This window comes from Cottoperca gobio, chromosome 16, assembly GCF_900634415.1.
Source record: "Cottoperca gobio chromosome 16, fCotGob3.1, whole genome shotgun sequence".
Taxonomy (NCBI): Eukaryota; Metazoa; Chordata; class Actinopteri; order Perciformes; family Bovichtidae; genus Cottoperca; species Cottoperca gobio.
Window position 1 is genome coordinate 21,733,443 of NC_041370.1, and position 26,534 is coordinate 21,759,976.

Genomic DNA, 26,534 nt, shown 5'->3' on the forward strand with positions numbered 1-26,534 from the left:
TTGCGCGTTGCACTCGAAATATACCACAGCACGCTCTGCTCGGTGTGTACTTTACCATTTGTTATATTCCCCATATCTTTGCTATTATTAATCAATTAATGTCCCTTTTAATGTCATTTTTACTGTCATATTTAAATTAACAGCTAACTGTAATTAGTGTCTATCACTAACGTAGGCCTAATTGTAATACTGTCTTAAAATTATATATTGCAAAACAACACATGCAATTATTAAGTAAACTAAAAGTAAAAAAATAAAAAACATTATTTACTGATTTTGAATCTGATGATAGCAGTTAATGTACTATTGTTAAGCTTTTTTTTCTTAATAGGTAAATGTCATATTCCTACAGCTGAAAATAAAAAAGTTGTATTTAATTTAAATTGAAGGTTATTATGAGGTTATTAAATGTGTAAAAAATAGGAAATGCATGTCAGTAGCTAAAATGTAGAGAGAGGTTTGTCTATAGACTTCATTCACCAACATTATTCCTGTTTTATAGCTGGGGGGGTTCTATTATTATCATTATTATTATTATTGTTATTATTATTGTTATTATTGTTATTATTAAATATGATTGTACTAGCGTTTGATGTAGATGTCTTTCTTTCTTTGTTAATTTAAATGATATGACTCATTGTTTGTACATTTTTATAACTTAATACACAAATTGAAATCATTACAGTTGTAATGCCACACACGTTTCTTTACATTGTTTATCACTGGATGTTTAATATTAATAAATCAATTATTTATTTATTTATCTATTCTATTTGCTTATTAAAGGGGGGGGGGGGGGGACAGTGCAACTGCTGGCCTGCAGGGGTCACTGTACCCCACAAACTCATCTTATAGTCTTCTATCGTCTATCGTCTCCTACATCATTATGTATTGCATTCAAAAGCAAAGGCAGCTGGATTAACATTAAATAGGCTCCTAATCACCACTCAGACAAATGTGTGAACAACTCACACATTTAAATGAAGTATGGCCCTAATATAAACTAGAGGTCAAGACTAACATATGAAAACCTCGGACTGCATCTTAATATAACCAATTCGATGAAGGTATCAGAAATTGGGGCTGTGATTGCATTTCCTCTACTCCTCTTAGAACAACCAATCAAACAGTCATCACGTATAATAATGCATTTGGGAAGGACAGCTGCTCAGGACATGTATTACTTTTTATGCAGTAATACATGTGTGGCGCACTAAAGAGAGCTGGTTTGCGTCATTCAGGAACTGTGACATCCATACTGATGAATTCTGTATCACTCACATAGACTTTCACACAGCCCTTGTTGTGAATTGGGCCTGCAGTTTGGCTGTGCTCCATGTCTCTAATCATCTTGCGCATTTTAGACACCAGGGAGACATCAGATAATAAAGCTTAATGGTTTCAGGCAAATATTCAAGTTTTATAACAACAGAAACATGTCATCACAAAGGGACTATGAGGCCTTATTTTTGTTCTCATTCATAATTCTTGGTCCAATAGCTGTAAATTATTTTATGTATATGTTGTATTCACCAAAGAGAGAACAAAGCCAGAACCACCCAGACAATCGATCCATTAAATAGAGTCTAGACAAAGCCAAACCTCAACATTAAACCCTGTTTAGATAGCAGGTGACTGGATCCATGTAGGGAATTCATTGCAGTAATTAAAAAGCTCGGCTGGCCTGAAATGATGAATGTCAGGTATTGACTCATTGTCAGGCTGGCTGTTTGTGTATGTGTGCGTGTGTTGTTTTTGTTTGGGTAGGGTAACCATGTTTGATTAAAGCTAATGTTCTTATAGCCTCTTGCTACAGTTGTGCGCTTCACTCTACAGCTTGTGAATGCCATTCAAACAGCAAGCCACTCGGCCTTTGACTTCTATGTGGCCTGTCAGTCAGAACAACCGATTCTTTTGCTGTCTGCCTCCTCTGGGAAATCAAAGACAACTCATTCCATCAAAGATTTGGACTTAAGGTACAGTGTGAAGGATTTGGCGGCATTGTTGTGGTTGCATCCATCTGAATACCCCTCCCTTTACAAGACGGTGGTAACAAGCCACTTAGTCCAAAACCGTGGTAACGTTGTGGTAACTTTCAGGACCTTCGCCTGCCCTTACCATAACACTACTTCAGGAGCAACAAAATTCAGTTTTACAACCGTGTCGAAGAAATACGATGGGCTTCAGGTAAGAAAATAAGGCAAAGGGCCCTCGCTAGAGCAGTATTTGTTTTGTCCATCCTGAGCAATGTAGAAACATGGCAGAGCATTACATTACAGTTCATTTAGCTGATGCTTTTGTTCAAAGCAACTTAGATTAAGTGCAAACAATCATGAAGATACAACTCCGAACAGCAAGAATCTTGCAAGTACATTATCTTCTAATAAGTTAAACAAAAGTGCAACATACAGAAACAATAGAATATGAATTCAACCATTAGCTACAAATAAGCCAAACCAATATAAGTGGTTTTCGTCGAGGTGCAGTGGAGTTTTCAGTCTGTGATGGAAGGTGTGAAGACTGTCTGCTGACCTGACATCAATGGCGTGAGATGATAAGAGCCTGGACAAGAACATGCGTCGCCTTCTGAGTCTGTAGGGGACGTATCCCCCTGATGTTGTACAGAGTGCGTCTGCAGGAGCGGGTTGTTGCAGCGATGTTGGCACTGAAGGACAGTTGGACGTCCAGTGTCACACGCAGATTCCTTGCAGTCTGAGTCGGGGAAACAGCAGAGGTGCCGAAGTTGATGGTAAGGTCTTGGATGGGAGAGCCCTTCCCCGGAAGGAAAGGGATCTCGGTCTTGTCAAGGTTGAGTTTCAAGTGAGGTGCAGAAACATGGACACGCTCCCTATGTAGATATGAAGGGCTAATTCTAAGATAATGAAAACACAGCATTTCTGAGTTTCAGGTGACTTTACACAAATGAAAACATAGTTATATTCAATTTCTGCTAACAGATAGCCCTAAATACTACACATTAGCCCTTTAATAACAAGATTTTCCTCTGTAACAGAAACTAAAACTCTGATGATGCATGATGTCCTTGACTGCGAGGCTAAAGGTTGATATTTGTAGTTTGGCCCTTGGATTACCGGTGCAGGGTGCAGGGTGCAGGGTGCAGGGCTTTACACATCTCTGATTGTTGACAAAGCTCTAAATCAAACCCACAGAATCCAGCAGCGAGTGAACCCTGAGATTGTCAGATATGACCTGCAATTTTTTATGATTGCTTTCTTTATAAAATACACGTTCCGCATATTTTCTTGTATCAAATGTTTTGTAATATTCCCAACTTTATCCCTTTAGGGATTTGCAGTGCATTTGCTGTACCGTTGTATTTACAGTGACCTTTATACAATCAGTACTATTATTAAAAACCTGTGTAAATCCCTTAAATACTGCTATAATATTCCCTATACTTCTAGTCCTGGGATAATGTTTGTAAGTAAACTGCTCTTGATAAAATGGATGTTGTAGTTGTAGTTTGTCATTAACATAACGTTACCTTGTCCTTTTGCATCCACAGAACACGAAGAGGATGTTCTCTTATTGCTTTGTACTCTCTGCTATTCTAATTAAACATTGCTCATAAAGTCTTCCCTCAAGCTACATGTAGCATCTTCACAATGGTGCTGGTGCACAGGGATGAAGAGCCATTCTCTCAGTGCCAGGTCACCTTGACACCATCTTTGCCATTTGTGCCATGTCTGGAGGCAGCAGCCATTTTCAACGTGTTGGTTCTTCCCCCTCAGCCCTGACATTCTGCACACAATGCATTTCATCATTAGTTACTGGCCATCTTTCCGAAAAACACATATATGATAGGACAGCCAGTAAAAAATGGAGAACAGAGCCTGAGTACAAATAATAACCTACTATTTTGACATTTTTCACAGGCCTCTGTTTTCCTGGCGAGTTTCAGCTCTTTCCTAAGCGATGCTACTCCATTGTACTATTTGCTTGATATCAAGCCCTAAAAATTGGTTTCTCAAATTAATCAAATCACACTGAAGCATCAACACACACGAAGGAGACTTTACTGCATGTACATGAAATCAAATCGTAATTGATATAGCACGGCTGGCGGATAAAAAGCCATTTCCTGTTTGTCTTATCTGTTTTGTCACATAGAGCAGGTTAACTGGGTCACATTTCCACACTGGGCTATCTGTTTCACCAAAGGCCATCACTAAATTCTGCTGGGGCGTTCATATCTCACAATATGTTGTCTTGCCTTTATTAAATCCATCTGACTGAATGATGGTATGATGTTCCAATGCACCAGCTCAAAGGGAAATGTTGTGTTAAACAGAAGCTGTGGTTTTAGTAGCTCTGGCTCTGGAGATGTCACTTTCAATCCACCACTTTGGTCCAAACTTACAGACCATAATCACCAGCAGTGAAGTTGGCCAAAACCATCTATGTCAGCCTCCGACTTGTAATTCCAAATTGGTTATTGGGAAATTCTGACAGCGACAATAACTCCCACTGTCATGTCTCATCGGGTTTGTTAAAGTTTTCATGTTGTAGTCACATCTTGCGTCCAGTGTTGTCAGTCACTGTCTGTCATTGCACTTCCTGTTTTATTTTGTAATTACCTCTCGTAAAAAATAACGCAACAAAAATATTAACGCAGATTAATCGCGCCCCTAGATGCCCCTGACTCGCACGGAGCTCTGTGCTGAACCGACAGCCTAATTTGGAATATCCAAACGGAATGTGTTTTACATGACCCATATGAAATTTGTAATATATTTTATAGTTGGATTAATAGTGAGACATTTTGTGAATGTACACGTAGTTCCTGTGAGCATGTTAGCATGCTGATGTCAGCATTTAGCTCAAAGCACTCCTCACAAAGCTGTTATGACCACAGACTTTTAGTCTTGTTACCAGTGTAATTCTACTAAATGAAGGAAACATCTCAATTTCCTCATCACTACCCGACAGCATTAAATGTTCTCTGCCAATTTCTTGCTACATAGCTTTACTACAAAAGCACAACCCAATAGAATTAGTTTGTTTAGAAAGAAATGTCCATTTTGTTGCAACCACAAATGCCAGGTAAGATACTGTCCAATTTATACAGACCAACATGTGGGTCTATTGTATCCGGCCAAGAGGCCCAAAGTCATGTCAAGTTTTCTTTTTAACTATTCCATTGAGCTTTATTTAACATTACAGGCATACGTCTGTAAGTCATTTCCCTCAGACTCACTCAGATGGGAAATTCATATTACTGGCTCTCAATAAGTCTCAACCAAATTAATTTGATTGAGACGGCTTTATGGTGGGTGTGAGAATATTCACACACACACTCACACTAAATGTTATTGCTGCAATGAAGTGCCTCTTTAACTAATTTCTGATGAAAGGATTATCTGTTCTGGTAAAAACAGGACTATATCATGTATCTGTGGAATTTAAGAATAACTTGTAGCTCAATGGACATTTTTCTCTTGTATGGATGATTCAGAGTGAAAAGGTATACGGAGGCCCTTCTTCCTCAAAGCAAGCTATTTCTCAGGAAATGCACTGTCTCCCTCATTTATTTATGAGTGAGCTCTGTTCAGGAGGGTAGGCATCACAGGCGTCTTCAGCCCTCTGTCTTCAGACGCCATGTGGCGCTCATCGATTTGAGCCTTGCTGCTGAAGTGCACCATCAATCAATACAGTAATAAGTCTTCATTTATACTTGAGAAATGCAGTTTCCAACACAGTGGTGGTCCTGGTGTTGGCAATGTGGTAGAAAGAGGAGCAGCGGTCTGCATTTGGCTCTCATCTACCCAATATGACTCAACAACACACAATATGAAGGCGGGCATAACCATGAACAGCAAAATTTCAAATGCATGGCTTCAGGCGTTCTACAATCTAGGGTCCCGACACTGAACCAGTTTGACATCTATATTGTGTTTTCTCCTTTGCACCAACAATGACAACTTTATAGTGCATGAGAGCAAGCTCTTGGAAAGGAAGCAGTGGTTTATACGAGTCTGTGTTCTCACAAGGTCTCACATTTAATGTAAAGCAACAGCCCAAGGTGGTTTCAATTCATCTCTGCCAGGCGTTTGCTTTTATTTTGTGTAGGCTTCTACAGACGTGATTTTGCAAAGTAAAACTATTTGCTGATGGTAATAGCTACATTCAAGGATTTTGTCTTTAATTCAGATTTATTAGTTCATAAAGTCCTTTTACGAGCAGATAGTGTGCCATTTGGTCACCTGGATATTCTGTACTCAGTATAACTCATACAGATATGATTAAATCGAGTTTAGAGAACCCTTTTTGCTATTTAATTTATCACCTATTGCTATAATATTTCATTAGTATTCTGTCGGGTTGTATGGCATCTCAGTGAGTGACAGTGACGATCACTGTTGTCAGATTAAATTCCTACAGGAGACTAACACTGTGTCAGTGGTTTGGAGTAAGTTAATTATGCCCTTTTACCTTCACTATCATCACTATAGTATACTGCAGTTACTCCCAACCAGGGGTATTTGTTCCCTGTGGTGCTTCTGCAGTTACCAGAGGCTACATGGAAATAGTGTACTGTAGCAGTTTTTTATAACAATTTCATAAGAAAATACATATACTGTATATCCACATATTGAAGCTGTAACTTCAAGACAATGTGTTGCAATTGAGAGTCTGTGAAAAGTAGTAACAAAAAACAAAGAATATATAGTTCAAACAGCTCGTTAACTAAAAGTAATGGAAACATGTTTTTCTAGCTTCTACTGCTGGTAGAACAAATGCAAACTTCACCAACCCAACCTAAACATTGACAACAAATATTGTAACAATAGTGTGAAATATTGTAACAACATTGTGAAATAATGTAACAATTTTATGAATGAAATTGCAACACTACTGTAAAATATTGAAAAGAAATTACAGACAAGGAAAATATTGTTGTTCTATTTTTGATTGATAAATATCTGAATAATCTGTTTACAAGCTGCATGTTTGGCTCTCTTACATTCATAGTTCGTATTAAAAGATTTTGAAAGAATATTTTTAAAATATTGCAACAACTGTATGAAACTGTGTGAAATATGATTGTATATATTGTAAAAATGTAACAATATTGTAAAGTATTTTAACAATTGTATGAATAAACATTGTAACAATAATATAAAATATTGTAACAATAGTGTAAAATATTGTAAGAAAGAATATTGTAATCATAGTATAAACTATTTTAACAATTGTATGAACAAATATTCTGAATGGTGTTTAATAATATACATTTAATGACTAATTCAAATGGACACATTTGGAACTTGTCGGGCAGTGTTGATGAAGGGGAACTTAACTTTAACTTTATCTTTTTACCACAAAGAATGTCATTTATTTCTGTAATAGTCCTGAATGGATTTGAAGTTATATTTGGGAAGCATCCTTTTTCACATACGGGGTTTACTGATAAACTATAGAGTCATAGAGGCAATAAATGTCACACATTTAGTATTAGGATTGTAAAAATAGTGAAAATGACTTTAAAGGGCTAATTCCTTTAACATGTGATGTCAAGGATTTAGCAGCTTTGGTTCACTTAACCTCGCTTCAGTCCTCTGCTCTGCATTATGGTGCCATCGTGTATATGCATGCGTACTGTTGACCGTTCCCCTCTGCTCTTCACTTTAATTTAATGTGATAACTGCAGAGACCTCCCTAAAATTACAGAAGAAGACTCAAGTGGACTTTTTCCTTTTGAAATCAGTTCTTGGTGAATTTACAAACAGCTATTAGACCAGATCATTATGATGAATAATCTACACAGTCTATTCTGGATTTAGCAAAACAGCATTTTTCTATGAATCTTAAAATAATTTACAAAAGAAACTTCATTTTTGAATACTGCCCACTTACAGGAATTCAAACAGCTTTTTATAAAGTTAAATAAGGATAATAACTGTTTTAAATATGCAAGCTCTCTGCTTGTCAGGTACTCTGTTAATCTGCTACAGTAAGCAATATGGGAATGTTGTAAATGTTTTATGTGCCTAAATGTTTACTCTACTCTGCCATTTTGGCCGGGCCCCTCCTGTAAAAGAGGTAATGTATCTCTTGAGGCGTCAAGGTTAGATCTAGATTAAATAAAAACACATGAACATGTTCAATAAGACGGTTCGCCTCTGAAACCTTTCGATGGAGTAAATACATTATTTATGTTTCAGCATGAAATTAAAAGTAATACTTTTAAAGAGGAAAACAGCCGCGAGAGCCAAACCTCTGGTCAGATATGGGGATAATTTCTCATGACATGAAAAAATAGTTGAACAGGTGGACTACCTGAAATTCTTGGGCCTTATTCTTGACAGTTACCTGTCACCCTGGGCAGATTATGAAACAATGTTCCCCACAGAGATGCAAAAGGCTCCACCACCTCTCCTACATAGGAGAAAGTCACACAGACTGTATAGTTGCTTATCCTCTTTTTGTTGTTGTTTTGTGTCTCTTTGTAGTTGCTTTGTATTTCTTTGCAGTTGTTCTGTGTCTCTATAGTTGCTTTGCTTCACTTCGTAGTAATTTAAAGTCTCCTTGTAGTTGCTTTGTGACTCTTTGCAGTCATTTTGTGTCTATTTTTATTATCCCTTTTCATAGTTGTTGTGAGCCTCATTGCAGGTGTTTTGCATCTCTTTTTAATGTCGTTGTTTTTGTTTATTTACAGTCTTTTTGTAGTCATTATTTAATCATTATTTGTTTCTTTGTGGTCATTGTGAGTCTCTTCCTTGTTGGTACGTGTCTCTTTGAGGGGAAATTTTGTAGGTGAGGAACGTGTTCTCCCTATGTGCAATCACACATGCTGGGTCGAGTTTCTAAATCATTAATGTGCCACCTGGACTGTTGTTGAACAGTACAGTCAGACTTGTTTTGCGCTGCTCTATTAGAACTAGAACGGAAAAGTTACGTTCCTGCTTCTCCTTGTTCACCATAGAGCAAAACATATCCTCAAGCATGGCCACATTGTTCTCATGTAGCAAATATACCAACAATTTTATTCAACCAAATAATTCACTGCAATCACACACATAACCACAACACCAGATTTGCCTGTCATATTGTGCTACCCTGCCCAATTCATTTACGGAACCATAACAAACTGGAGTAATTTACATCTTGATATCCACCGTAAAATAAGTCATCCTTTAAAATGAATATGCAGAGGCATTTCCTGGCTGATGACAGTTATAACTATGCGCTAGTTTTTAATAATGGTGTTTCACTTCATATGAGTTATATCTATACACCATCCATCTATCTATCTATATATAACATTCTCATTCTTTAAAACATATAGATACAGTATATATATATTTTAATTAATATTCTATTGAATTGTATGTACAGTGTTAACTGGCTCTGAGTTGTAAATGAATGTATTTGTATGTATATTAATGGAATGAACCTGCAGTACATCCCAGCGTGACAGCCCCCCCCCCCCACCACCTCGCCTTGTTAGGACGCCTGCTTGGTATCGTCCGCTCCTCCCCTATCTACGTCTCACCGATGGTAGTTTCTATTGGGAGAAGGTCAAATGACTCCGCATGTTTGCCTGTGTGTACATTCCCGCGATGGTGCACGCCTGATGAAGAAACACTCTAACACTAACATCGTGTGTCCGAATATGTTTGCGAGCACCTGAAGCGGCTCCTCGCGTGTTGTCCGTCTGAAAGTAAGTACCGGTGTGCAGCGACGTGTTTGTTATTTCCGAAACGATTCATTCGGCTTTATTTTGATATGACCGGATAAGTCGTTTCCTTATAAAGGTTTAATGTTTGCAAAGTGTTGTGTTTCCGTGTTGCTGGTGTAGCTCAATAGCCCACATGGTTTACAAATAGTTAATTTAGGATGCTGGTTCTTGTGATGCTTTTTAGACAGTGCAGGTGAAGGGTCGCATAAATTGCTCCTAAACGCACCATATGGGGCTATTTCTGTCGTTTAATTGTAGTTTTACTACTATCAGAAGGTAGTTTTATATTCTTCTTTAGCATTAATAGTAACGTGTTTTAGCCATTTCTCTTTCCTAGACTATATTTTAGGAGTTTAATGGATACATATCCCAGCAATAGTAGGTGGGGAGTCCCTGCATGAATAGTATAGGAACATTAAGAAGTACTAGAGGGGAATAAAGATACTATAAGTGCGATAAAGTCACTATAGACTTAAACAAATAATCTTAATAAAATAAAAACATGAAAACACAACAGATGCCAGTAATTGAAGTAAGTTCATCATAAACTTCAGGTATGTCTGTATAAAATACTATCTTCTTGTTTCGGTGGGAGGTGGATGTTTACCTCCTGCTAATGCCGTCTGAGGTCAGTGTTAATGTGGGGGTGTGGAAAGTTCACTCCTCAGCAACTAGAAAGCTCTGAGGAAGAGAGACTTAATGAAGTGAGTCATCAGCATCAGCCCAAACCCCCCCTGCAGAGTAGCGTGTAGCTAAGCCTAATACAACATTGCATAATGCAATAAGGTATAGCCCCATAAGGTGCAGAACGAGCTTCCTCCAGGGTCTGCATATCGTCCAGGATCCTTAATCTCTTATTATACATCCTAATAAAACATATCTGTGCAGAGCGGGGTCAGCGTGTTCAGGTAAGAAGCTGTATTACTGTCCAGAGACACACTGGGCTCTGCTGATGCACTCTGTAGTTTGTTCAGGGTTTATGAGATGTTCAAGGTCGGTGGAGGAGTTGTGTGTTAAGTGTTAAGTGTTACATGCTGATGAAAATATGTTTGCGTTGTTTTACTTGGTCCACATTAGTTAGAAAACCTAGATGTTCTTCATGAATACAACTAACCAAGGGGTTCTGTTCATTTGGAATCTATGCAAACATATTCTCTAAAAGCAGCTACTCCAACTAGAGCTGAACATTTATTTTCATTATTCATTAATCTGCTGATAACTTTCATGAAAAAAGTCAGAAAATTGTGAAAAAAGTCCATCCCAGTTTCTCACAGTCCAATGTGTCTTTTAAATGTGTTGTTTTGTTTTCCAAAACCGAAAGATATCTACTTTTAATATGATATTTAAAAAAAGAAAAGAGGCCGAACACATGAAAAATTACTTTAACAATTTGCAATAATGCAAAATGTTCTCTAAAAGGAGTTTCTCAAACTAGAGCTGCAACTGACAATTATTTTCATTATTGATTTAATTTGCCAAGTACATCTCGATATATTCGTTTTGTTTCTAAAATTTGTAGAAACAGTGAAAAGTCAGTTTCCTGCAGCCTAAGGCAACTTATTCAGACGGCTTGTTTCATCCAACTAATGGTATAAAACCCAAAGATATGTAGTCTGCTGTTATATAAGATGGAGAAAGCAGCAAAGTATTACCATTGATGTTACCATTAATGGGGCATTTGTGCTTGAAGAGTGACAATGAAGGATTGTTGTCAACAATTAAATGACTAATTGTTCCGACTCCAATATTTATATTTGAAATGCTGAGCAGTTTACCTGACCATCCTGTAGTCTTCAAATTGTAATCTGGACTAATCTTGTGAAATAAGTGAGTGTTGAGAATCTGTCATGTTGGAGAAAACAAGAAGCACACACCTCTGTTACCAAAGGATGGCGGTGACACACACACACACGCACACACACACACACACACGCACGCCTTGAATGATGACTCTCATGATGAAATTCTGCACGGTCCTGCTGGCTCTGATTAATCCTTCACCCGGCCGTCGTCTGTGAGACCTCGCTGTTACCAATTGATTACTGTATTGAGATTCGTGTTGATGAAACTGAACTATATTCACTTAGTAGGAATGATTTTTTTTCATGGTATTTTAAAAAGAAACAAATTCAATTAGTTGAAACGAAATATGCATGTACAGTATGTCAAACTGTGCTTTCATGCTTTTGATGCTTTGTTGTGGGGCAGATAAGCTGAGGCTGTAAGGGAAGAGGCTCGATGTTTATCGAGGTGGCCTCGACAAAATGCAGTATCTCTCAGATTCATCTGTGAGTCATGTGGTGTTTTAACAGCTGCAACTATCTCATCTATCTCTGCAACCTCATTAACACACACACACACACACACACACACACACACACAGCTCTCAGGTAGAGCTGAGAGTACAGACTGAATCACCATCAGATGTGACTTCATGCCGGCAGAATGTTTCCTGAAAACACACTTTGTGTAAATTTAGTTTGAGTGTAAATCAATCTCTATTACAATTAGCTTTTACATTGAGCTTATACTATTTGATCTTTCATGAGATAAAGGTAAATGAGTGGTTCTGTATAGCCCTCCCTGAGTGGCTTCTTGCAGATGTAAGTGGTTCCGTGGGGATTCTGTGGTGTCTGCAGTTCTCTGCACAACTTATCCTGGAGTAATGTTTCCTCTGAGTTAGGCTTGTGCCGATTGGTGATTGAGTCATGTGTCAGCGATAAAGGGACGATCAACGTTTTATTTCTCCTATGACGATATCGGGGCAATTTTAACTTACTATCAGAATGTTATAATAATAAAATAAAGACGTTTCTGGTGGAGCTGCATGGCCAATCGCTGAGCCCTGTGAATCAGCACGAGTGAATTTTAAATATTTTAATTACAAACTGTTTTTCCGTCACTTTTCCATAATGTTAAGGATTTCATTTTGGATTGTAATATTAAAGATCAGATAGTAATGTTAAACGGAACATGATGCCGTGATATTGTCGTACAAAGCACATACTTTTAAAAAGGGAGCTGTTTAATAGAGTAGATATTGCTATTAAATAGATATTTAGTTTTTAATGTTAAATATAATGTTCACACTTTTATAAATGTGTATTCATGAAGCTGTAACTGTATTGTTAGCAGAAAGCTTAAAGGTTCGATTATTTCAGATGCTGCTGAGCCACGCTCAAGATGATTATTCAAAATCTTTTTGTTTCAAATTTAATTTCTAACATCTCTAAAAAAAAACTAAATGCTAAACATAATAAATTGTTTAAAAAACAAAACAAATAATTAAACTACTATTGCTACTACTAGCAATATTTAGGTAATACAACTAATATTTTCCCATAAACTCCTGCCACCTGCTGGTGATCAATGATCTGGAGTAACCACGATTGTACGACCCAACTCTACTCTGACTCGTTAGTGGTCATCTCTTCTTGTTATTGTATGTTATTGTTATTGTATGTACTGGTAATACATATGGTTCTCCAATAGTTCTCTAAGAACCCTGCAGTCAAACAGAGCAGAGGGAGCCGGAGCCCTAAATCTGCTCTCTTAACTGGCTGCTGCTAATCCGTGTTCAAACCCTTCTGAAACTCATGGAAGCTGTTGCAATGAAAAAGAATAAACGCGCGTTTGAGGCTGAATGATGCTGGGCAGTGCCACATGAGACCGTTAATCTTAAATAATAAATCTCTTAAAGAGGGTTTGTCTGCAACCAAAATCGCCTTCCCTCTGATCACGGGCCAATGCTTTTACTCTGCTAAGCACTTTGTTCAGGCTGCATAAGATCCTTGTAGTTGCTCCTTCTCCCAATGAGCTATTTTACAGTCCAAAAAACAGCATATGGTGTAAAAGCTTCACTTGATTCATTAAATATGTTGAAATGAGTGATCACAACAGAACACACTTGCCAAACTACTTGTAGATGGCTGACTCAGCAGCTAGAGGGAATATTTCTCATTCTTTAGATCACTTTTAAAGAGACAATGTATGCTGCTCACCTAGTTTGCTCAATAGCTGATTAACATAAAATAAAAAACTGTCCTGTGAAACTGTCCTCCGATCTTGGAAAGCAGATGCATGTGCATCTCAACTGCTCGCTGAAGGAATTAATTCAGTTTTATTTCAGCTTTTGCACTTGTTAGGTTTATGCAAACTGTTCTTTTTGATGATGTTTTGGGAAAAGGGAGAAGTGTGGTGCTCCGAACCTCAGATAAGGGAGAGAGACAAAAGGCGTGAGGGAGGGTCCTGAATCCACAAGAAAGCGATTAGGTAATGACAAGGGCAGTGACTCAGTGATTTGTTGCCATCTCTTGTAATGTGATTCCAGGAATCCAGCTGAAAATGAAATTCAAAGTTTCCAAGAAATACATACTCCCATTACGTTGCTTTATGGGTCCATGCCGGCTTGAGACATTGTTTACAAAGATGTGGCACACATTCCCAGACAGGACGATGCTTTCATTCCACATCGATGCTTTATGTGTGGTGCCCTTTGCTGGAAGTGACTAATGTTTACATATGAGTGTTGTGATCTGGAGTCACAGATGGAGCTCCAGTTCTCCATAATGATTTTACTTTGTATCTAAAGAAAGCTGTGATCACACAGCCAGACTGCAGGCCATAGAGCAGCCCCCTCCAGGCCTTGTTTTGGTATAAATACCCTGCGGAATGTTTTGTTTTCTCACCCCTCTCTATGTGATTTTCATCTCCTTTTTTTTTTTTTGTCTGGCTTCCTCCTTGTTATCCCGCCGTCTAATGATGATAATCTCAAAAAGAGATTTACGGAGGACAAACAGAACATGGAACAATAGTGGAGGAGAGGTTGCAGCAGGATGTAGCTTACATAGTAGCCGAGCAGGCTTGGTCTGGGTCCATAATGGCTACCTACATACAGTAAACGGAGGCATGGGGCTGGTTGGAGGATTACAGAGGATTTGCCATGCTAAGCCACACTGACCTCCCCCCACTGTCTCCTCCTTCTTTCTTGAGCATAGCAACAGAATATCCTCTTCTTCTGTCTCCTTCCAGTCTACTTGGCCTTTGATGCTTCTGGGTCCAACAATGTAACCTAAATAACTGATTATGGATAGATAGGATAAAGAATAGCGGAGGCACTCTTTGGATGTTGATGTTTCGTAAAGTGATTATTAAATAAGTTTCCATCGAGTTGGTTTGTGAGTGATCAATCTGCGCTAATTTCTTCCATTTTTCACCCCTGCACGGGCAGACGTTTTCTGATAAATCTGCACATTTTACTTTACCAAACTTATCATCCAAATAGCTGTAAATGTAAGGTCACGTTCTGAGTACATTTCCCTCCCCTTGCGAATGGAGTGATAATGTGACAGCCAGATGACATGCATCACAAAACCCACGCCACATAACTTGATGGGAAGAAGGCGATGCTGTCAGCAAACTAAAATCTGATTTGGCCCCATCACTTAAGTTGAGCGAACATTGCCTTTGGTTCCACTTTGGGACACTGCTTGAAAGCTAATTGAATCAAAGCAAGAGGATGGAGTCATTTTTGACTGAGACTCTACAGGCATTTGTCTCTGTCAGCCTAATATCACACAGTGAAGTGACTCAGCAGAGAGCAGTCCCCAAGCCAACTGTGTACATGTCTTTAACTCAAACTGACAGTGTTCTAGCTCCTGTACATACCTTGCCATCAGCTACGCTGCTGGAAAGCTGAGGTTTCCTTTTTCCCCCACCATTGACATCTTCATGTTCAGCCTCCATGCACATAGAAACCTCAGGAACACTCAGATAGAAATAGATCAACCCAGGAAGGCAGAGGGTTATTTTGAGTAAACGGTGAACTGTGAAGAAAAGATTCTCAGTAGTTTTCTTGGCATAATGTAATCTCAAGGGGCGGTGTAGTTCCTGACTAGAATGATGTTGTATTGTCAAGCAAGAGCAGAGCATGGTTCCCTTGGTGTGAGGAATGACTTTGTTGCTCGGCCCTCATGTCAATATCTCTTTAAGTGGTTCATTTTCACCGACCCTTTCATTGAGCTACATTACGACATTTTGATGTAATGCGCAGGAGATGACGTTTCACATGCGGGCTTGACAGTTAGAGGATTTAAGGAAAATGTTCAGAGAGGGAACCTTCTAGGATTCTACTGCTTGCTATACTATAGCTGACAGCGCTAATGTCTTAATAATAACAATAATATAATATCTTTCATATCTTTGCAGAGCAAAGGTTCATCTTAATGAGGAATTATGGAATAGTTTGATAATTTTGCAATTTTTGCTACATATATGAGAAGTGATAAATATGAAGCTAGAGCCAGCCACAAAGAAAATCTGCCTACCCAGGTAGAAGTAGTTACAGCATGTACTTCACTGTAAAACCATAACATTTTGGTTTTTGACACAAATGAGATGTGTTTAAGAACTTTTATGGCAATTTTCTCAAGCATTAGTGTTGCAGGGAGCTCACTTTACAAGCATGCTTTTTTATAACCTTCTCATCATGTATTTAAATTCATTATGGGACTAGGTACAAAAGGTTTAATAAAACATATTAAATAAACGTGTGTTCTGTTTGGTGGAAATGGTAATTTAAGAAACATTTATAGCTCTCCATATTTTAACCTCATTGCATTGGCATTCCCATAAGCATAGATAATATTACCCAATGCCCACAGTCTATAAAAGTAGCTGTTATGTTTCAGGCTGGAATGAGTGTCCTGGTGCTCTGTTTGATGGTGGAATATTAGGAAGTAAACTGCAAAACTATTTTCCATTAGTTGCTTTGAACCCTTTAATGTGTTATTAGTTATTATCTTACTTTTTATATTTATAAATGTATTTTCAGTTTTTCTGTCTAAATAAATCCAGTTACTAAAAATAAATATGTTTTTGAAGTCAAACATGCATCTGTTGTCATTCTTGGGTCTATAGATATCCTGAAGATGGTGTCAGTACAGGAAAGCAATTGCGGCAACGTGATGTTTGGACAAGTCAAACAAGATGAATCCATTATCCCTTTCTGCTAGCTAGTGGCTGGCAAAATTTACATTGAGATATTTTATTTGCAGGGGAAACGCTCTCATCCAGGGCAACCCAACAATCCAACAATGACACAACTGACCTCGAGCGTATTGTTGTGTTCCTCCGGGACACGCAGATAAGATGCCCTGAGCAGATAACAACCATGCATCGCAACCATTAGCCCAGTGCAAAGAGTCAAAAATGACAAAGGGGGTGTTTATTCGTTTCCCAGTAATTGACTGAGCATTTCCATAATGGCATTGTGTTTCCTGCCAGGCTAATGTGACCCCTATTAGATCAGGAAACGTACTGCAATCAGGCCCTGTGTGCGCCACCAGAGACAGCCAAGGAAATAAATTGTGGAGAAAGGAGAGATGTAAACGATGGTGAGGCGCAGACAATGGGACAACCAGGGGACAGGAGTGGAGAACAGAAGGGGAGATGAGTCATCACTGCAGCGAACCAGGCCCTGATTGAAATACCACTGCAGATACTGGACTACATTGTAATATATTACTCCCCAAATACTCATCATTTCAAATTAGGCGTTGGTTTCTCTTCACTGAATGTTTAACTGTTAATTGTTGCACTATAATGTAAGGTAACATGTAAATCTTCTGTATTAAAGGGCTAGTATTTGAAGTCGGGTAGTACTGTATGAGGTACAACCCATCTACTGTAGGTTATTCACAGACTATGGATGCCATAGTCTGTGAATAACCAACAGTAGATGGCGGTTGGCAGGTCCCCAGTTTGGGGACACAGACAGGAGTACCAGCCCGCAATCAAAACAATGTACTGCGGTGGACGGGGGAAGCGGCAAAACACCAAAAAAATAAAACTATCAGTTCAAGGTCGGCTGTGGCTCAGGAGTGGACGTCCACCGGTTGGTAGGTCGGTGGTTTGATCCTGTGTGTGTGTGTGTGTGTTGTAAAGCGCTTTGAGCGATCACAAAAGATTTGGAAAAGCACTATATCAAAGCAGTCCATTTACCATTTAAGTCTTCACTATATTTAGAATTCTTTCACTGCCGTCAGACAGTCCTTTCCGAAGGGGAGCTAAAGCCATTAGTTCCATCTATGCTCTAACCAAAGCCACCAGACTCCGTTGAAAAGAACAGTAATTTTACCTTGCAGAACACAACACTGGTCTACCGCTGCCTCGACTGCTTAGTTTGTTGGTATTATTGTGTGACTTTGGTTTGTTCGGATTTAGCAATTGTTTCGTTCGTATTCACTAAAGGTGACACAATAACACAAACAAACTAACTGGCTGAGGCAGCGGTAGACCAGCATTTTCTTTTCAAGGGAATCTTGTGGCTTTGGTGAGAACATGGATAAAGACTTCAGTTCCCCTTCTGAAATATAGAATGTATAGCTGTCTCAGAGCTCGATAAAGCTGTGAAAATATTCTAAATGTAGTGTGCACTTAAGCTGATTTAGATTTCTTTCTTTAGGCCTTTCTTTTAGGTGACTAAAATGTGTTGCTGCTGCTGCCCCCGTCCACAGCAGTACATTGTTTTGCTTGCAGGCTGGTACTTCTGTCTGTGTCTGTAATACACTGACGATGGATAAGTCCTCATTCAAACATTGTTACACACTGAGAAATCGTGTGCAGTTTCATTGCATGTCAGTGAATTGTGCACCCTTCAAGCCTGCGGCAAGTATCAATACAGTCAACATACCTGACAATAGAAACGGATTTAGACAAAAAGGTAATGGCTACACTGTCTCAGCTGTCAGAGGACAGAAATCAGTGTTTCCTGCTCTTTCGTGAATGCTTCTGAGGCGTATTGGAAAAGAAAATGGCTATGCCTTGCTTTAAAATACTTGTGCTATACCTTCTGTTACATGGCTGGTGGTGTTTTGTTTTGTTTCCACTGTACTTCTTCATGGCTGTTACTGATTTAGCTGCATGCTGGGCCAGCTTATCCTACCTCTGATCAATACTCCACTTCTCCTGCTCACACTGGATTTGATCCAGGAACCAGCACAGCAGATATCTTTATTTACCTTCTCTTCCCGTCATTCATAAACCCAGCATTAAGGAGAATTTAAATTTACATCTAAAACAATATGGATTTAAAAATAGAATTTACTCCATCCGCCTCAGCTGGGATAGAATTTTGCCTCATTTGTTTGTAGTTGGTTGTTGTGCACTGGATACTTGCTTAGCTCATCTTTTGTTTTGTGTAAAATAGCTCTGTCAGGCCTGAGTTTAAACCTGTGTGTTAGGCCGAACACATTTCACCCCTGTGTCATTGTTGTTTTACGGCCGGCAGCGTTCAGCAAAAGTGCACACCCGAGCACCAGCGATACCTGCTGTCCCTCTGTCTGTCTGAGGGATTTGCCTCAATCCATTACATGCCTGGATGCTGATAGTGTTTGTCAGGATGCTCTGCACGCGCAGAGACAATTGGGTTGAAACACAAGGCTGGCTTAATGAAGCTCGGCAAGGAAAACATCCTCAAACAAGGTTCTTCTGCCATAGAGATAGAAGTGGACAAGGTCCATTCATGTCAGGAGGAAGCACACGGCTCCACTGGGGCATTTTTGTGGTGTAGCTGTATGCATTGGTGATAGTGCAGAACGACAGATAAATCATACAAATAAGCTAACACTGAGAGATTTTATGATTTACTGACACACTTGGACCTATTGGCTACACTCCCCATTTTAGACTACAGTGGTCTTAGTCCAAAGCAGATCTGCCTTCACTGTGATATGAAACGTTAACATTTCACATCAAGTTTGCTACTGGAACCACATTGTGTCTGGGGTGAGTAGTCTTGTAATTTTGACACTTTTTATTTTTGTGGAAATGTGGGTTCTAGCTAAGTAGATTTAAGCAAAACAAAAGCTTTGTGCATCCCAGTGAAGTTGCTGTGTGACAACATGTCGGATAAATATCTGAATCGCACAATGTCTGCAGATAATTCTAGTTCTGCGCCCTGCTGCTTAACTAATCCAAGCTAAATGCATCTTGTCACCCAGCTAACTAAATTCCTCAAACACAAACCGAAAGTTGATTTGTTTATCTTTTTACTCCAGCCGCACAACAGGAACTAATGTAAAACTGAGGAATGTTAGTTATCTTTATACTGATTATAAAAATGAAATGGAACCGTACCAAATCTGCTAATAAACGGCAGATTAAAGTCACTTAAACAGAGGAATGAAATTGTATGACCAATATGTTACCGAGTGACAGAACAAAGCAATTGTCGTGTCATGTTCATTGTTCATCATCCGCCACACCACAAAAAATAGCTTTGATTTTTGTTATTGTTTTGTAGCAGAATAATGGGTCTAAAACTTCATTTAGTTGCACAACCCTGTTTTGTACAATGACAATACATCATCTTTGTATCCTTGTATTGTAAATCGTTACATGGTTGCATAAAAGTTTACCTGGGCTGAGCTTAGCTTCCTTGTGGGTGTTTTGCCTTCACAGTTCAAAATTGATAAAAAAAAGAACATCCAAATGCAATGTCGCATGACTTAAATGAGACATTAGTCGAATGTACTTTAACTTGATGTGGTACACCCAAAGAAGACTGCCTGTATTTCTGTTTTATCCTCTCCGTTCTCCGCTTTGTTGGCTTCATGTTGCTTTTCATTTGACTGTATATTGCTTAAATATGGAACTCCCTTTCAATCCACTGGCAGGTGAAGCTGACCTCGTAAAGTCCCAAATAACATCTAAATGTATTTAAATGTTTTGTCTTGGTTCAGTATAGACCCTTTAAAGCTCGAAGGTTTGTTATTATTTTTCGTAGGGGAGTGGTGGGTTTGGTAAAGCACTTTGTGTAATCATTTTAAAGGCCTGGAGCACTGTGACGAATGGAAGGATGAGTCACATTTTAACAGCAATGGAAAAGGAAAATATTCGACTCATTGAAATGATCTCTCTGTACTCCCTGGGCTCGGAATTTTCCCTCAGATTAGATAAACAGTTTGCTTTAATGAAATGCAATATTTCTAAATAATTGGCTGTCAGTGTGCATGTACCTGCAGCCCTTTATGGCGAGGTATTTCTCATCTCATTAACGTCCCCCTGCTGCCATAATGGGATGAAATGTTTTGGATATAAAAAATAAATAAAACCGTTTAGATGTGATGTACTGCTTTAGAGTTTAAAGATTTTCAGAACTGTTATGTCTCAAGAACTGTTGTATGGATTGTTAGCAGTGCACCTTTAACATTTTTAATTGAATCTAATTTATGACCAAATACCTGCAAATGAAGGCCATTCCCATCAGCCTGGTCTTTACTTTTTGTCTAATCAGCAAATGTTAACACACTAAACTAATTTGGTTATCTTGGCAAACTATCCCTGCTGAACATTAGCATGTTAGCTTTGTCACTGGAAGCATCTTGGCTCAAAGCTAATTTATTGGTGTAACTGCAAAGCTAGCTAGCTACTGCCAACCTTGTGAGAGGGCAGCGTTAGTACAGCCTCACAGATCTGCTAGCATGGCTGTAGACTTTTAGTTTGACAAAATGTGTTTTGTACGGTGGTGAAGCCATTTGACAAGTGTGAAACTGTTGACAAATTGTCAATAGCTTTTAGCCTTATCTGAGATGAGTGTTTTATTTGGCTTCTAACAGTGAGACTACTCCAATCCTAATCCGGCTAATAGCATTATCAAACACACGTTATACCTTAACAGTAATGCAATGTAAGAGCAACTAATCTTAACTGCAGGCTGTATTTAAAATATTTTTTGTCTATAAAACTAGGTCTGTCAAATATGATATGAGGAAATAATTATATAAGGAATAAGAAGAAATAATATTTTTTTCATATAATATTTTATTTTGGTGGACGCTTGCCTGTACTGTTACATCTGTGAATCATGAAACAACACTGGCTGCTGCACTGTTTTAGATTACTTACAGGAGTGAGTACATCCGCGGTTTCCATGTCGCCTGAATGAATTATCAGATGTTTCCAGTGTCTCATTACTTTGTTAACCTTTACGCCTGCTTATTCAGCTCTCCTCTGCTCCCACCAGTGTGCAGGAGAGGGGATGGTGCGTCTAACTGACGGTGGGGTAAAGAAGTTAGATGGGGCTGAGCATTTTAATCACACCATTCTCCTTCCCTTCCTTTCCTCCTTCCCTCTGGCCCTCCACTCATCTCATGACAGACAAGAGAGGGTGAGAAGTGAGACCTGCATAGACCTCGGCATTAATTATTGAACCCTACCTTCTTTTACTCCAGCTCCTCCTCCACAGTCTCTGATATCCTTAATTCCCAGCTATTATATCATTTGGTAGGTAGACATCTAGAGAGAGACCCAGTTTGGGGACTTAACCATTCAGAGACGGTGCTTCTTAATAGCCTGTATGTGACATGTTTGCCTACACAAGCAGATCTATAGTTCTCCTGTTTAATTGCATTGTAATTGTTCCGTGTCGCTCAGCTTGAGCTTCAGTGCTAATTAATTCCACTCTGTTTTTTAAATTGGTGTGGCGAAGTAAAGCGAATGATTATTAAAGCTGACATTTGACTCCATGCATTGTCTTTGTCATGTTTGCCGAGTTATGCTCTGCTCATTGCCTCCTGCCGTGCCCAGTCAATTTGAATCGCTCAGTTGGAGGCCGGCTAATGGAGGTTGTTGAGGTCAGCGTAGCCAAGGCATTGAGACAACTTGAGGGCAAACTGACTGTGTTGTAGAAAATCTCACCGTTATCTCCTTCTGTCCCCTGTCCCTGTCTTTTTGTGCTTTGTATGTGTGTGTGTGCATCCGTGTGTGCGTGCTTTCTGCAGGTTTGAAAAGTCAACATCAAACCGCGACCTCCCAAAGCCTCTGAGCAGGAGAAAGAAGACGCTGCCAAGATGTTCAGCACCAAAAGGTCAGCACAATGTCACTTTTGATCTATTCTTATCCACTCAAAAAACAAGCCTGGCAGAAATCTCAGGGAATTTCAAAATGGCTTCTGCAGATAATGGCTGACATTTCTGGTCAGCTATGTTCCACTGATGACTTAAGATTTGAAAGACATTGATGTGTGGGAAAGGTGATGGTTGCTTTCAGGTCTCAACACAAGAACAATTCACCTTCATTATTTGTTTAGTGTAAAGTCTGTGAATTCTATAATTTGAGGCACAATATCTTAATCCATATACACACCTTTGAGGTGATATCTTCAGCTACCACATTTCTAAATGCGTAGACCCCAGAGAACTGAAGTGTAAATAATCTTGCACGTCATTTTGTAGGAAGTTTAGGAGACCCAGTTCACAGTCCTCCTCGGTTGTGTGTACATTCTGTATATTTAATGTGGCTTGCGGTAGCGTACAGTCTGCATAAATCATTTATCACGTTGGCTTTTCCGGATGTTGACTGCAAGGTAGAAGTGGTCACATTGCTTATCCAGTGGGGGTTAGGCGGATCAAAACAAAATGCTTTTGGTTGTTTCTTTCCTGTTGTTTTAATCCTAGGTGAAACAGTTCACAGCTTAGGTTTAGTTTATATTTAAGTATCTTTAGTTGAGAACAGCCCATTCATTCTCCCATTGAGAAAACACATTAATTTCTCTTGAATAATTAATTCCATGTATTCTAATAGCACAGTACATTTTGAATCAATAAGGTTACAATGTGCAGGCCTATTGCCTTTTTTTAAAGTGAATTCTATTTTTACACGCTTCAGCTATATATCCCAGGGATGTCCTGTGCAGAAATTGCAGCTGTAGTTTTTCATAGGAAATGTTAAATCGGTACGTTATTCAGATGTATATTTTTGAAAATGTGCACATATTGTCAAGATTATGTATTTGTACATCTAGATCACATTTCAAATAAAGTTTTGACAAAGGAAGTAACTTTTCTCACTACACTCTGTATGGATTGTTTAGTCCAGCACATCTGCAGCATTAAGAAAATACATTTTATCCTCCAGAATCTATCTATCTACCCCTCTCCAAAATAGTTGAATAGGTCAATCATACTGTAGCTTGGCAACAGTAACGAGGCACGGCAAGCCTGTCAAGCATTGTATTTCTCAACATGATGACGCAGTGAGCATGGGGCTGTGGTAAGAGCAATGCTAGAGTTTTTGAAGGGTGGAGTCTTTTCTTTAGCCTTTCCAAAACTAAAAACCCAAGAGCAATAGTGCAAGTTGTGTGCTCTAACGTAGGCTATAAATGTTAGCATGTCTGGATACAAATCTTACGAGCCACAATGGTGACCTATTTCCAAGGCCAAGACGCTTTTCATACTACATTATTTAAAAAAAGAAAAACCACTGTGTAGTATCTCACCACTATGTGGAAGCCGGTTCTAGATATATCAGAATGTAGGGCAACGATGGCAGATAAGACTGACAACTACCTCTCAAATCCTGAGATTGCATTGACAAAGGTATTGGTAAGATATTGATTGCTCCTTTGGCTACACTATGATAGTCATAGCTTCACGCTTATTTTAAGTATTTGTTGTCAATCAAGACGAGTAATAAAGGTTTGTGTACCATGTGGTTAAGGTATCATCGTGTCACATGGTCATAAGGTGTCGCTTGTGTGTGTGTGTGCGTGCGTGTGTGTGTGTGTAATCATCGTACTGTGGGTGAGAAGATGATTAAACCAAGCCAGCGCTCCATCTTCAGGGAGCTGTGTCAGCACAGTCGATGACACGGATACGCTCAAAATGACTGTAATAGGCTGGCATCTTGGAATTCAAAGACTCCAAAAGCTCATTCACATTTTTGCTGAATACGAAACAAAGCATTTTTCTCTTGCTAAACTGCTGAACGAGACATAAAGCGGGTGAGGGAGTCTGTGTATCTGTCAGAGATATGTGCTGTTGTTGCTTCATCTGTGGGTTTTTAATATTGGCTTTCCTCTTGGGTTCCCTCGAGCCATCTCAAGCAACACTTGCTTACAATGCAAGAGCCAAATTAAAACTCTTACATTAAAATTTAATCAGGCAAACGTCTTAACATAGCATTTTAGCTTTGATTTGAATGGAATGAAGTGTGGAACAGAGGCACTGAAAATAAATCTAAAGCATTTGCACTTTGTGCGTCTGACTTTGTTCAATGTTCTCTCCTCTGATGAACTGCTTCACTATTATGGATAAACTGAGAGTGCACGTATCCACAGCTTGATCGTTTGTGTCTACATGTGCTCATTAAAATGTAACTGGAGCGCTGTTAATCCGAGTCTTTCATTCTGAATGAGAACATTTATGAAGTGATGCACCATAGCTTTGATTTGGATTACACATTTAAAGCCTTACTTGCTACGGCTGCGTCAGCCTGCTAGTATAAATCGACTCCATAAAGAGAAGAGGTATGATTGAGCAATCACAAACCCTACTTCAAGGCCTGGCCTGACAATCACACTGATTTTAGCATTCTGTTTCACTTACAGTAAATGTTGATTTCTTCGTGGTAGGAGGTGGTGTTTCTTTTGTTTTACCTAGTCATACAAAGTTACGGCAACCTGCACAGCTGTGTCAGTCTCATTCTCATTCACACAATCTTTCATGGATGTAGGTACTGTAGGAAGTTGAGAAGAAAATGTCGTCCCAGTTCTTAATCCCACCTGAAAAGCTCTTATTGGTTACTTGTTTTTCCATCCACAGAAATAGCAGTGGACACAACACCACAACTATTTGATTGAATCAGAGATGTATTATTTTTAAAGCCCATCCCTTCCTATCACAAGTTTCGTTGGGTCAGAAGGGAAAATAATACAAATGGTAATGCAGGTTACTCCCAGTTAAACCATGTTATCCTAACCCTTTTATTTAAATAAATGTGTGTTGAGTCACTATTGCCAAATGAGGTAACGCAATGGTGATCGAGTCTATGGCCCTCTGATGACTGCATTTGCATTATTGTGAACTAGGTGTCTGTGGTGACATTCCCTGGAAAAATCACAAGCGGCGCACAGTGTGTGACCAGAGAGGGTTGGTGGAGCTAACGCGACAGACTCTCTCTTCAACTCACTGCTAGCTAGTAAACCGTAACTATGACTCAACAATTAAAGAAAAAAAGCAATAATAAAAGATGATGAAACTTCAAAAACAAATCATACTGAAATCCAAAACACAACTGCAATGTTTCGCTTATCAGCATAGGTGCTGCCAATGAAATCAAAAGGGAGATTTCTTGATTCTGTCTTTAATTAAATACAAATAAATACAGATTCTGTTTTATAAAATTACCCATTTTCATTGTGAAATGGCATGTTCACTATTTAATCTTAAACCAAATGGAGTTCTACAGCAGACAATATTTTAATTTCCAACAAGGTAAAACTGAGTTGTTTATAACCAATGTAAAAAGCCAAAGATACAAACACTCCACCCATAGTAAATAAACAGGTTATTCCCTTAATACTTTTGACTCGAGGCATTTTTGTAACAACCTTTTCAAGGTTTGTTCAATGTCTATTTTTGTCATTTCTCCCAGCAAAAAGGTTTCATACCGGACTTTTGTGGACCAGTGTGGGTGGACAAGGATGCAGTTCAGGACCTAGAGGAATGACGTTACCATATTGTTGGCTAGACTTTGACTATTTATTCTAACCAACTTGTAACCATTCTAATCTACATTCAATCTGCATGGATAGAGGTACAGGGCTGTTTGCACTTAATTTCTTTGCGTTTATATGTGAAATGGTGCAAATGTGAAGTAACTCCAGCTCTCATACACACATTCTCAGTTTGACCCCAGGTTTCCAGTTGAAGTCACTCAGCATTATGTTCCCGGGCTAAGGAGGTGTTTGCTTGGATGACTGTCTCAAAGAGTCATTTGGTTTTCCATCCTTGGTTGTCAGCCATGTAGGGTCATCAATTAAAAGTATTTT

At 38.9% G+C, this 26,534-nt stretch overlaps 1 protein-coding gene across 3 annotated transcripts in view; it reads left to right on the top strand.

The window, feature by feature from the left end:
• Positions 1-9,529: 9,529 nt before the first annotated feature.
• oxr1a (oxidation resistance 1a) overlaps positions 9,530-26,534 on the top strand; it is a 149,947-nt gene continuing 132,942 nt past the window's right edge. For 2 of the 3 annotated variants that reach the window (XM_029450789.1, XM_029450787.1), the window contains exons 1-2: positions 9,530-9,685; positions 22,486-22,571. In XM_029450789.1, coding sequence (XP_029306649.1) covers positions 22,555-22,571 — 17 coding nt within the window. In that variant the 5' untranslated portion in view covers positions 9,530-9,685; positions 22,486-22,554. The remainder of the gene's footprint in view (positions 9,686-22,485; positions 22,572-26,534) is intronic. The other variant, XM_029450786.1, reaches the window with a different exon arrangement.